The sequence below is a fragment of the Dermacentor andersoni genome, chromosome 4 (assembly GCF_023375885.2).
Source record: "Dermacentor andersoni chromosome 4, qqDerAnde1_hic_scaffold, whole genome shotgun sequence".
NCBI lineage: Eukaryota > Metazoa > Arthropoda > Arachnida > Ixodida > Ixodidae > Dermacentor > Dermacentor andersoni.
In genome coordinates this window covers 6418183-6432216 of record NC_092817.1, presented here as the reverse complement: position 1 = coordinate 6432216, position 14034 = coordinate 6418183, and the positions used below count along the sequence as shown (strand labels likewise).

Below are 14034 nucleotides of genomic sequence, written 5' to 3'. Positions count from 1 at the left end.
GAAAGCTCTACTGGAGAGATTCAGGCTCACTTCAGAAGGATTCCGTGGGTAATTCCGGAATTGTAAACCAGAACAATCGGAGACTGGTGGAGTCAGGGAGCGCATTGTGACCGAGAAATTCCTTGACCGAGAAATTCCTTACTTGTAGCCCAAAACTCAATGTTTTTTTGAAGGGACGTTGATTAAATCGCGTATATGGCTTTGCTGAATGTGCAGATCAATTTCTGGTAGCGCGAGGCTTAAAGAACCTAGGCAAAACAAATGATGAAACTGAAAAAACGGAAGAGGATATAAAGCAAGTTAGGCAAGGTGCGTTGCCTAAAGTACTCAGATGTTTCTTGAGCAACCGCGTGGGTCATCGTGCAGTATATTGTCGTGTAGGAGGAAGCACACAAGCGTATAATATTGTGACTTGCTGACGAAGAAGGTGTTTTCATCTTGGTCGGAAGAAGACGACGCTCTGGACTTCATGCGCTGTCTACCATCTTGTCAGCTGCTACAATTATTGTAAATATCCTGTATATATATATATATATATATATATATATATATATATATATATATATATATATATATATATATATATATATATATATAAATGTGTAAATATATACTTTTTTATGGTAACATTTTTGGTGGAGGTTGCGGGATTATTATCAAGACGGATTTAAGCAGCTTGCGCTCCTTGGCTGCATCTACAATGCCAGCTCAAGGCGAGGATGCTTCGGGCTCGTCGGCACCCACGCCCACCGTCATTCTTGCATAACCCCGCGACCCAGGAGCCCTTTTTGGCACCGATGACACTGATGGGCAAGACTGGCTTCAACTATATAGGTGGGTGAGCGCCAGCAACCACTGGGGCGAGACCATCATGCTCGCTAATTTGATATTTTACCTCGCGGGCACGGCACGCGTCTAGTTTCAGAACCCGAGGAAGAACTTACCAGCTGGGACATTTGTAAAGAGAAGCTCAAAGATTTGTTTGGCAATCCTGTTGGACGTCAGCGCACCACCTAAAAACACCTCGCTTCGCGTGTCCAGACGTGCACTGAATCCTACCTCACGTACATCCAGGACGTGCTCGCTCTGTGCCGCAAAGTGGATGCGATGTCCGAACCCGATAAAGTTGCACATGTTATTAAGGGCATAACAGATGATGCCTTCCATCTCCTTGTGTTCGAGAATTCTTCCTCTGTGTAAGCCATTATTACCGAATTCTACATTCTACATCCGAGGCAAGATCGGAGATCCAATTTTTCAGGTTAGATATATCAGTTGGAGCGGTTTGCTCCCGAATTTTGCGAATTTGACCCAATCCGCTATTTTGGAGGTGCTTTTGGGTGTTTTTTTGCTTCTATTTGGAAAGTTGTTCAGATGACATAATGATCGCTGCCAAGTGAAATACATGTGTTGGGCCATCGATTATACCCTATGTTTCTGCACAGTGAGAGGTCTGAAGATGTATCGACACTGACACTGTTGCCTATTCTAGTGGCAATTAGCGCGTCATTGAGAAAATAGAGGCCAAGATTTTGTGCTGCAATACGAATTTGGTTTCTTTGGTATTGCCTCTTCCGTAGCCCCATGCGGTACGTTCGGCATTAAAGTCTCCCACTATAAGAAGTTGGGCTCTTCCTGCTATTCTAGCAACCTTCTGAAGCAGACCTGGAAGCGAAGTGCCTTTGTCCCTAGGCGAACTGTATACATTTAGGACAAAGCAACTAATGTTTTCCTTACCCTGTGGAATGATTTTGATGAGTGTATAGGGTACTGTTGTTCTGTCGATGTTGTGCTGAATTGGTACCATATTTCTCTGAATGAGCATTGCAGTGGCAGGGAATCATCCTGTGCGGTCATCAATGGGAGACTGGTAAACCTTATAGCCAGGTAATTTTACGACGGCGTTATTTTCTTGAACGGCTATAATGTCGGGCTATAACGGCTATAATGTGGAACTGCATGTTGGCTTTTAACGCGAAAGCGTTAAGGAGCTCGTGTCGCAGAAAAGCCGGTATCGTCGGCGTCGGTGTCGGCGTCAGCGGCGTTGGCCGTGAGCGATAAATCCCAGAAGGCACTTCATAAATAAAAAACGTCTTGCAAGATGGGCTGGTGGGAATCGAACCAGGGTCTCCGGAGTGTGAGACGGAGACGCTACCACTCAGCCACGAGTTCGTTACGGGACAATACGGGACAATACGGGACAAAATCGCCTCTAGTGAATGCGGTGTTGCCTTAGAAACTTGCCGTAGAAAGTTATACTGCGGTGTATATCGGTAATTATGACCATGTAACTTGCAGAAGTCGCAGTTTCACGAGTAGCGAAGTACGTTTCCGCTACATTTCTTCTGCGCTCTGCGCACACGCAGAGCCATCTTGCGGCAAACACAGCAGACCCCCTCCTCGCAATGTACGGCGCTGCTCCGACACGTGGCACGCCACCCGCCCCATGATCGCATCCGCCTTCATGGCTCGTCGGGGCCCGGCTATCTGTGCCGATCGCGACGTTTGGCTGGCGTAGCGCGTTTGAGTAGGCGGTGATAACGGGGTGCGATAACACTGTCGCGTTCCACTCTTGAAGGCGAAGCTTAAGCGTCCTCCAATTTTTTTTTTGTTTCGATATCCCCTGCAGTTACACTGTCATACCTGAATTGCCTGGGTGAGCGGAGCCATGTTGGCTGAGGGACGGGAGTACTAAACGTGGGGGTTGAATTTTCGGTTCTGGAAGCGGGCTTTGCAGTGGTTGAAGGGATTCAAGTCGTTGCATGATTTGCGAGTGAAAGCTGAGAAACGTGTTTTCAAATTTGTCCTCAAGCTGTTTGACGTAATTGATACATTTGGTATCGGATTTTGGCATGGTTACAGATTTAGATGTGGGTTCCTTATCTGAAAGGGCTTCCGCCATCTTTTTGGGTTGGGGTTCCCTATCAGAGGTTGCAGGGCGTTTGAGCCCATTGCTGCTGCCCGTAGTGTCCATGGTTTGGTCGTTCATGGTCCTAGGGCGCGGGTTACCAGCGCAGATTTTTGGCGGATTGGCGAATATATTGCTAATGTTAGCCTGATTAGCTGCTATCCGCTGATCTATAGAGTCAAGGTGCTTATTTATGTTTGGAAGGGCTTGGAGAATTTCCTCAAAAGGGGAGTCAATTTTATCTATTTCCTGCTTCTGGGACTTCTCTTGGGGAACCCTGGCTACCCAGCTCACCTGTTTCTCGGGCTTGCCTATGCCTTCCCGCCCCTTGCTGTTACTTCTTTCGCGGGAAGGCGACGCGACCTTCCGCATAGAGGTGGAAATGAGCTAGACTGGTTACAGGCGGCGTATTGCGTTCCTTGTTCACTCGTCTTCTCTTGGCGTTGCCTTGGCCTTGATTCACGTCGTGGCCCAGCTTTGGAGTTCCAGTTCTTCGGCGCAGCGGGCTTAAGTTGATCTGCGAAGCAGTACTTCCAGTTTTTGCTCAATGTTGCATGTGTGCCTCCACAAGCAATGCATTTGGGAGTGCAGTGGGGTGGCTCGTCAGGGCCTGGCGGTGGGTGTTGTTCGCCGCATCTGCGGCACAGCTGCTGCGGCGGCTTGCTGAAGACATCAGCGCGGTGTCCAATCATGTGGCAATTAAAGCATGTCTCGACATTTTCTAGGAATTTATTGCCCTGTAACAATGCCGACCCGTAGAAAAGTTCGAAGGGCACAGGTTTGCCGGCAAATGCGACGAAAACGAAACGAGGTTTGCCAATCCTTCGTGCAGAAATTATTGGCGATTCCGGGTTGCGACTTACTACAGCATCCAGTACTTCACTGGGCGTTTTTCTCAGGTGGTAGGCTCCGTACATAATAACCGTGAACGACTCGCCGGGTGCTGGAACATAAGCCATAGTCGGAAAATCCTTGCCTTCCAGAATGACAAATTGCAAACGGCGATAACTTCTTAAGCGGTCGGAATTTTCGGTGCCGATAGTGATCGTGTTGTTGTATGGGTTGACTCGAACACAATCTTCCTTTAATACCAGTACAGGGTCTAGATTCACTGAGATGGCGATTGCCTGATGAACTGCTCTTGGGCTGTAAGTCTGAAACTCAAAGCCTCTTGGTCACACGACTACTTTATGGCAGTCTGCCGGAAGGCGAGGAAGGGTCGCCCTGCGAAGGCGTAGAGCTGACTTGCTGCCGCCGGAGGGAATTTGGGACGCGCCTTCGATGAGGTTGAATCCTGTGGCGTCCATTTGGCGCCATTTCTTCCCGCGTTTTAGCCGCGGGCGGATTGCCTGGAACCGAGGTGGCAGCACTTCTGGTGGTGTCCCAGGACTCGTCCCCAGCCCTCTTCGGAGAGTTGTTGCTGGGAGACGTCTTCACCAGCAACGGAGTATTCCATTCTTCTTGGCTTAACGGGTTCGCATGAGCGCGGTGTTGTCGAGGAGCGTCGGATGACGCTAGGTCTAACACGACCCAGCGTTCCTGCACACTTGGCGATGAAAAAAGCCACTAAAGTGATTACTGGATGACCCACCGTCACAAGAACTGGCTTCGACAGTCGGGGAGCACTGTCCAGTTGCAATTGCAACAATTGCCTATATGGCGAGTAACGGGCATCGAGCAGGATAAGAACACGTCCGCTCGCTCCAGAGCATCACGATCGAGCGTCCTCCTCAAATTTTTCAAAATCTGTTTAACAAAATTCAAGCCCAAAAGCGAAATGCTGCTTCCAAAAGCCACTTGAATTTACCTTTTTATCTCAAATACAACAAATTCTATTAAAATAGGTCCAGGGGTTATCTGAGAAAAACGTTTTTGTGTTTTAGATGTATGTGAATAGGCCGCGTCGGAGTTGGGCTTGAGCTAAAGCTTTAGCTCGGGCCCAACTCAAATGCGGCCTATTCAAATACATGTGAAACGCAGAAACTCTTTAGAGGAAGCTTTAGCTCGAGCCCAACTCTGACGCGGCCTATTTAAATAAATGTAAAATGCAAAAACGTTTTTCTGAGATCACAAATGGGGCGATTTTATTGAAGTTTGTTGTATTTGAGAGACAAAGTTAAATTCTAGTTACTGCTGTTAACGGCATGTTGATTTAGATCTTTAATTTTGTTACATGGATTTTCAATTATACTGAAACTAGAAAATACACAAGCACCAAGTTTACAAATTAATAACTCTGTACCAAAAGCAGATATCGCGGTTCTGTAAACGGCATTTATTAGATCACTCAAAGCGGACAAATTTTATGTGCAAATTTATACCTTACGTGAATTCGTTACGTTTTGTGCAAGGGTTCTACAAAAGCTGCATTTCCATATTAATAAATTTTTTAGAGATTCACGTCTGACAACAATTTTGTCCGCTTTATATGTACTATTAGATGCAATTCACAGCATTGTTATATAATTTTTTTTCCTGAGTTACAGGGTTGTAAACTTGATAGTCTAATTTTCTGAAAATTTTCGATTTTTGCCATTCTTTTATAAAAGATTCACGCGCTAAATAAAAAATTCGAAACCAACAGTCTGTAGATTTAAGCTTTTCTTTCAAATGCAGCAAACCTCAAATTTGGTGCAGTGGCTGCCGAGTAAAACGAATTCTCCTTTTACATGTATTTAGATAGGAGCACCCGAGCTAAAGCTTGCTCTTAAGCTTCCTTAGTAATTGTATGCAAGGTCACGTGGGTTCTGTGATGCTAGTTCTCTACAAGCAAATTACACAGGTGGAGCGACGTGCCGCCATATTGGACTAACCTCCTGGCTTAAGGCATGATGCTTAAGGCAAAGCTTGCTCTTAAGCTTCCTTAGTAATTGTACGCAAGGTCACGTGGGTTCTGTGATGCTAATTCTCTACAAGCAAATTACACAGGTGGAGCGACGTGCCGCCATATTGGACTAACCTCCTGGCTTAAGGCATGATGCTATTTAAACAACGCTGTCACATGCAGTTCAAAAATTGCCACACAACGACATAAGGGCTGTTTCGAACTGCCTTTATATTTACCTGATCCACAGGTCGTCTGGTCGAGATGAATGTGTCTTAAATGGCGGTATTCTTGCACGGCAAGCTAGCGCCCCATCACTCTTTCAAAGGCTATACTAAATCATTCGTTTATGAAGATGTATTCTTTCGCGATAAGTGCATGGGTGAAATATCCCCATAAATTCCCTTGCTTTTTAGAGATTAAAAATCACTTTTGTTCACTGCTCTGTTCCACACATTAACTTTTGTTTCGGGCAAACGAAAGCACCCACAGCTTCGTCCACTCTTTCGCATTATAGATAGGCGAACCATGCGAGACAGGCACGCACGCACACACCGTCTTCTATTAGCTTACCTTTAACCATTCCTGGTTTTCATCGTATCTTGTGGATCATCTGCTTGCATTCGAATTTCATGCGAAATGAGCCGCCGGCGCCAAATCTTCCAGTAACCATGTATTGAAGATAGTTCCCCCTATCACATTCTTCTTGATAATCAATCAATCAATCAATCAATCAATCAATCAATCAATCAATCAATCAATCAATCAATCAATCAATCAATCAATCAATCAATCAATCAATCAATCAATCAATCAATCAATCAATCAACGAATGTGTGTCACTCACGTATGCACTGTGAATGGAGCCCGCTCCCGTAGAATCCAGGCCCGCACAGGCAGGCACTGAGGCCCGTCGACAGGGAGCAACCACACACCGCGTTCTTGTCGCAGCAGGAGCGCCCTCCGGCCATCGTCCCGCGGCAGAAGCGGTCGCAGTCTCGTGGGTTGTCCCTCACCGTCCACCGGTCCGTCGGCAGAGCTGCATGCGTGAAAAAATAATACACGCACATCATGGCTCCACAGCTCTTGTCATGGCGTCGACTGCTATGCACGGGTGTTGCCGGAAGTCTCGTGCATCCTAAAAATCTGCCTGCAACCAAATAATAAAAAGGAGTCAAGTGTGGGTTTTTATTTTACATGCCAAAACCGCAGTCTTTCTACGAGGCACGCCATAAGGGGGGGAGGGGGGGCTCGGAATGATCTTGAGCACCTGGAGTTCGTTAACGAGCACCTTAACGTAAGTATACGAGCGTTTCCTTTTCTTCTTTCTTTGAATTCCGCCTCAACTGGAATGCGGCTGCCACGGCTGAGGTCGCACCCGCGACCTGGAGCTCTGCAGAGCAACGCCATATCGGCTGGTGCCCTCAGCCAAACACATGGCAGTACGCGAAGCGCCAAGAGGTGTCTCGAAAAAAAAAAATGTGATGACCACGTGTCTGCATGCGTGCTTCGCTGTAAATGACGTCTAAAGTGAGTAGTCGGCACGCGGTATATATGTCCGCGGCGTCTCCATAGCATAGCAGGGTAGTTTTGCGTATGCTCCGCGGACAGCCACATTCGCAGACACAGCGTGAGTACATAGTTGCATTTTATAGTGTCACGCACTATTTTAGGATTAGACGACCAGGACGCAGAACTTGGTTGCTGCGGCGGAATAGTTTATCATGATGATTGTTCCGCTTTGAACAACGAGCAGAATACGTCTTTCCATAAAAAAACTTCTCTCAGTCATTTTCTGCAAACCGGCCAATCCCCCACGGTATGTGCCGCTTGTGCAGAGGAACAACAAAAGCGATAAACAGCCGTTCGTTGCGATCTGACTGCTTTGTCGTTTCCTCTGCCGACAAAATGGTAGAGGTGGTGGGTTAATCAATGTTGTAAGGATTGGGGTCGGGCATGGAATAGATGGTAGCTGGCCTATGCCTTCGTCCAACTCATCCACGCTGAGGGTAGTTGTTGAAGGGAGTGACTTCTTCTCATTGAGAACGAGGAATATGGGATTTATTTACAATATCTACGTTAAGGGTGGAGCTTAAACGGCTGCTTAAAAACACTCCGTCCTCTCTAGATCCCTAGGTGAGGAAAAACTGCCCTTCAACCTTCGGCTAATGGGAGCGTCCAAAGTTATCGTCGTGGACCCGCCTTTGAGGGGGAGGGTTTACACACTCACTTCTGCACAGGTGTAACTGAAAACACCGAGGTGAGAGGGTTCTCACAGACAGGGGTCTTGCCCTGAGCAGGTGGCCCTTGATCCCAGAGTTGACCCCGCAGTCAGTGGCCGCCGCGTCTGTCCATTTACTGACAACTTCTGTGGCCCGTGAGACCGCACCGCAAAACATCCCCTTCCAGGAATTCCCCCGCTCAAGCACCCATAAACGCGACGGCGAATCGACCAACAACAGAGACGTTTAGCGTGTCCGGTATCCGGCAAGCGCGGGCGGTTTGCCGGTTTAGCGGGGGCGTAAACGTGAGCGGCCAGATTGGTGGCGCCAGCTGGTGGCGCAAAGCTCAACCATACAAACACAAAGCTAATTACTATATTCCGCTTAGCTGCTGGTGTAAATTTTCGACAGTGGCGTAATCGTGTTCACAATTACGCCGCTGCCAAAAATTTGCACGAGTAGCGAAGCAGGATATAGTGGGTTACTGCAGTTTTAGCTCAGTGTTTGTCTGGTTTAACTCTACGCCACCAGGCGGCTGCACCGCTCTGGCCGCTCACGTTTACGCCCCCGCCAATACGGCAATCCGCCCAAACCACTGCCTTTTACCGGAATAGCGGACAAGCTAAAAGTCTCTAATACTCGGCCCGCTGACCGCGTCTAGATATGCCGGCGCCGACGGGCTGTTGACGAGGCGCATTGTTTGTTTTACAAAGTGAGTCGTCGCAGCGGGCCGGCAACCCTGAAGGCCGATCGTAACAACGTCCTATGCCCACTGGCGTGCGTCTATTTGTCGTACAAAAATCCCTCACGTGACCTAATCCTAGGTGCCTAGGGACAGCATCGTTTAGGGATTTTTGAGAAGGCGCGATGCTGGCGCCGAGCGATGCCATGGCGTGTTCGTCCTCGGCGTGATCGTTCTCTGGACCGCGCGTTGTTCAACATTGCTCATGTAATCGTGCGTGCGTTGCTTTTGTGTTGGTTGTAGGTTCTGTGTTACTTGGCGGAAAGCCGTGAGTAGCGGCGGTGCGGCAGTGCGGATTTGGCCTCGGTGAGCTCTGGCAGTACAGAATCTGCGTTGTGTGACCCGTGCTTTCTTGAGAATCCGGCGGTGGTGGCAATTGAAATATCGAAGTGACCTAGCGCCTCGGCAGCGAAGTTCTGCGAACCGCGATGTGGCGTCGCCATGTCCGACTTTGCATAACGGACATCGATGGATGTGCTGCTCGCTGCAAGTCATGTAAATGCAACTGCGTCGACCGCCCACTGTTCAGCGTTGAATGTGTGTTTGGTGTGCTGTGCTTGAAACGAGTGGTGCAGCCGTGCAGCGGAGGAGCAGAGTGGCTTAGGGGCTCCATTTGTGCGTTCACAGACATGTGCTCCCGTCTTGGTCTCATTAGCGGCTGTCGCGGGATTGTGGTGTGCTAGCTCCTTGCCTAGTATGAAGTTTACGACGCTAACACACAGCATGTTCACGTTTTTCCGCGCTATATGTCATTTGCATTACGGCCGAGTTGAAAACGAGACGTATGTCTGTTATTTGCGTTTTGTGTGTTGTAAATTACCTTCTATTGTGGAAGTTCTGGGAGTCTTATTACGCAAGGAGTGCGAACGTAAACATAAACACATTTGAAATTTTGAAAAAAGTCTGAAATTTTGAATTACCCATAATACCTTTTACGACTGATAAGTGGGCTACACGGCCTGTGTGAATCAGCTACCGTATGTTGCGACGCTCTTCCGTGTGGTAGACTGGTGCATGGTGCGCGCTTATTTCTGTACTGTTGTAAAAACCATTTGTTTATTCACTCAATACAAATGTACGGCTTCTTCGCCGCAGTACATTTTAGTTAGGCGGTGAAGCATACTAAAAGTGGGAGGGGGCCGCTATCAGCCAGCATAGTATGTCCACTTAGGCGACCTGAGAGGCGGCGGGTTCGCGAGTGTATGATTAAAGAACTCTTATTATGTCCAGTGACAGTGGCCCCTTTTCACTTTTAGCATGCTGCACCGCAGTACATTGCTTAGGCTTCACCGCGAAATAATAGTGTATTGCGAGAAAGATAATCGTAAAAAGCCTAATTATGCAACGTTTCTTTTGTAGCTTGCTACACCGCAATACAGGGGTGTAAATAAGCATCGTGCAGTAAAGCATACTAAGAGTGGAAAGGGCACATAGGTTTACACTGTGTTCATTATTTTCAATTGTGACATAATTTGCAAGTGCATCTGTGCTCGTGGTAAGCTTCATTGACAATTATTTGTACATTACAAATTAATATTGCAATGAAGCTTACTAAAGCACATTCGCCATTATGGTACGTGTTGTTCAGCTTCAATGCAGGAGCACAATGCGGATTCTTGCCCCTGCTTTTGGCTGGACTGCACATGCTCTTTGAGAATTGATTCATTGTTCGTAAGTGCACTGGTACTTTACTCTAAACTGGAGGGCTCAAATTGATATGAAAGCACAAATTTTATTAAGGGGACAAGATGTTGCCGAGATGGTTGCAGCACAGCTTTTTTTTTCTTCCAGGCACCTTTTCTACTTGAAGCTTCTATTGCAGTGTTTCGAGCCCCTTTGAACCAGCACATAGTGTACATAAAAATTGGTCACTGATTGGGAACATCACCTAAGTTGATGCCTATCTATAGTAAAAAGATGTAGCACGACCAGACAAAATAAAAGAAGGGGGTGGGCTGCAGAAATACTAAGTGTTAAATGGTGCTTTATCCTTTCCCTGAATTTTCTGATTGTGTGCTTTTTATGGATCCTCCGCAGTAACCATGCGAGTGCTGAGCTTGAGCTTGTTGGTTTCAAGTCTCATGGTTGTTACTAACAGAACAGTGTGATAAACGAACAAGGGCTTGGAGGCATCCATTCACCTTTGTTGCCTCATGGTGCTGCTTCATAAGCACCGTGAGCATCCAGGCCAACTAGGAAGGGAGGTTTGTTGCAATTGCTTCTGAACTTTATTGCCACCAAACCAACAGTGCTCTCAATGAGAGCTTTTGGACAGTAGAATGCTTGCACCCAGCAAAGTCTTAAGAAGGAAGCATTCAGGATGTGCAAAATAGGCTTTTGAAGCTGGCAGCATTACTGACGGGGCTTTGCCCATCTGCCCTCTTTATGGATACACAAAGATGATTTCCTCTTTAAGAGGGATTGTTTCAGAGGTCGTTACATGGCAAGTGTTGGGTGTTTAGTAGCTTGTCTTTGCCCACTGTTAATAACTTTTTCCTTCTCCAGTGCCCCTGTGAAGTGCCTACTTTTTGGACACAATGTGCTCTCCATGCATTCATGCATTTTTAGCTTGTAAAGACGTCTATTACCCCTTGCCTCAAGCTGGTCTTTGCTGATGTCACCCAAGAAGGCATTGGGGAGTATGGCAATACCCAAGAAGGCATTGGGGAGTATGGCAATGTACGCTTACAAAACACTGTCGATACCAGCGAAACTAAATTAATGGAGCTGCTGTTCTTTTTTTGTCCACTTGTTAGTTACAATAAGCAATGTCCGAACAGAAGGCATATGTAGTTGGTCGTGCATAGCCTGCGCACTAAGACTTGTTGGCATGTTATGACCTTAGCACAGTGTTTATATGTAAAAACCTTCTGATGTGTTGATGACTTCCTTCTCTTTGTCATACTTTGCCTGGTGGAGCCAGCAAGTGGGTCAACCAGATGTTCAACAGGCTTCCCACTAGTTTTTCCAGAGTCTCCTTACCAGGGTGCTGCTCATAGATATCTGTTTTCTTGACCTTGCACTGCACTTCAACCATGGCCACACCTGCTAAACCTATAGCATGCGATAAAAAAGTGCTATACATCATGTTGCTCCAAACTCGTGACATATGCTACAAGGCCTTGAGGAACACCCTCGTTTATCTACGCCCTCATCATACTGTACGAAGCTTCGCATGAAAAGTGCAATGATTAACATCTGCTGGTTTTTTAGTGTTATTCCTGTCCAATTTGCTGAAAGCTATGCCGAGTGTTTCAAATGCAAAAGACTGCTGCCGGACAAGAAGTGCATAAAACAAGGGTCGCTATAACCACATATGTCACACAAAATGAAAGAAGGGCACTGAGGTACAGGCAGTTTACATCATATCCAACAAGCTTGGTTCTCCCTCTGCAAGTGGTTCAACTCAACTTGCCCCGAATACATGGCCTGTGACAAACTATGTGCCAGATGCTGTGTCCCCTGCAAAGCTGAAGATGTGTATGAGATCCTGACACCCTGCAGCGGCTTCTACACTGGGCAAACAGGCTACTATAAAAACGACTGCCTTTACTAATATGCTAATAACATGAAAACGGGCAGAAATTTGGCTATTCATTGGACCCAACTGCAGGTGCAAGCCACCCTTCCACCAGATGTGTGTTGTTCACAGAAACTGGAGCTATACAAATGCAGATAAAAACAATGATGTTTGAAAGTAGTAGAGCTGCACAAGCCGTGCTATCTGCAGCGCTGGTACCTTATAGCCACAATTCATGGCTGCACCACCATGCAAAGGCACTATTCTTGAATTATTAACTTATATTATATTTATGGTGGCCATATATTGCAATTACATATCATCCACATTGTGTGCAATATGGTTAAATGTCAATTATGATAGCCATTCCTAATCTGAAATGCAACAAAAGAGCAAATATAGGCAACAAATTGCAATTCAAAGAGACAAAGGCAACCAGTGCACAGGATAAGTGACAGTCTTCCTTTTATTTAAAAAGAAACGTGACATGTGTCATGCCACCACCAGTGGGTAGCAATCTTTCAAGCTTGGGTGACAAAGGCAAAACTTAGCAAAATGCTACAATCACGCTGTAAAACGGCCTTGGACACAAAAAACCGACATCATATTGCACAGAATGAAAGGGCAAGACTTCACGTAAGAAGTCTATGGCACCACATACTTGAAATGGTGTAAAAAATGTTGACATGCCCTACCCATAAAGAAAAAGCAACAAACACAGAAAACACGCCTTAAAATGCAATGTGCAGAGTCTGAAACCAAGAAAAAACAACCCGAAAAAGGTTTCGCTATGTCTTTCAATGAACAAACTGTATCATCACTTCTTAATGGACCTGCACAGCTGAAAAGGAAGGAAGGAAAGCTCAATAGCCAGGCTGCATACAATGTCACCGAATAAATATACTTTGCTTACCAATGATACCTGTGGTTTAGTTGTGGTCTGTGTATAAACTAATTGTGTATAAACTTTTCTTGTTTAGAATGGCTGAGCAGATAGGGAAAAAATGACCATAAGAGCACCAGGTGTATGCATAGTCTACGCACAAAAAGCCACTGCTTTCTTACTTTTTTTCTCTGTATACTATTCATGGAGTATTTAGGTGCCTTATTAGCACTGCTAACATCCCACTGCAAAACACAAAATTGGGCAAGTTGTGGCATAAAGAAAATTGCAGTTTCACTCATAATGTGAAACAATGATGCAGTAGCTGGTGAAATATAAACAGGAAGCTTACTTCATGCAGTGTCTGCTGAAGTGAACACTTGCCAATGCAAGTCGGTAATCTCCTTAAAAAGTAAAATAAGTGAGAGTCCTATTTATTTGTGGGAGTTGTGCCTCAGTGTTGAAGTGGAAAGACTCGGCTTTTCTTCCTCCTCTTTCATATCCGGACTTAGCCACTGATCCACACCAAAACAACCCTTTAGCTTCTTACTGCTGAATTCGTTTTGGTTTTCTCAAATCTATATTTGGGCTACGCATTGCTATGTCTCGCGCTTTGCTTGAGGAAAACAAGACACCAACAGCTCCATCCAGTAAATCTGAGAAGCCAAGCACTAGAAGAAGATTAATGAAGCAGATGCACCCAATCATTGTCATCATATGCAAGAAGAAAACTTAACATAGGACTGCCTTCACAAGTGGGAAGGTGATGTGTAAGAACTTGAAGGTGTGGATGCCAGCTCTATATACAGTATGCAGACAATGAGCAGGTGTTAGCCAATCTAGGCGCCTGTTGGCTAGATCACGCTCTCCGGGATCAGTATTCACCACGACTGTATCTTCAGAGTGGCTGAAATGTAGAATTGTGGACTGCCACT

The 14034-nt window shown here is 46.2% G+C and overlaps 1 protein-coding gene across 2 annotated transcripts in view; it reads right to left on the bottom strand.

The window, feature by feature from the left end:
- The window catches only part of LOC126535914 (sushi, von Willebrand factor type A, EGF and pentraxin domain-containing protein 1-like), a 230935-nt gene that overhangs the window by 104008 nt on the left and 112893 nt on the right, over window positions 1-14034 (bottom strand). For both annotated transcript variants that reach the window (XM_050182766.3, XM_055073349.2), the window contains exon 5: window positions 6580-6771. In XM_050182766.3, coding sequence (XP_050038723.3) covers window positions 6580-6771 — 192 coding nt within the window. The remainder of the gene's footprint in view (window positions 1-6579; window positions 6772-14034) is intronic.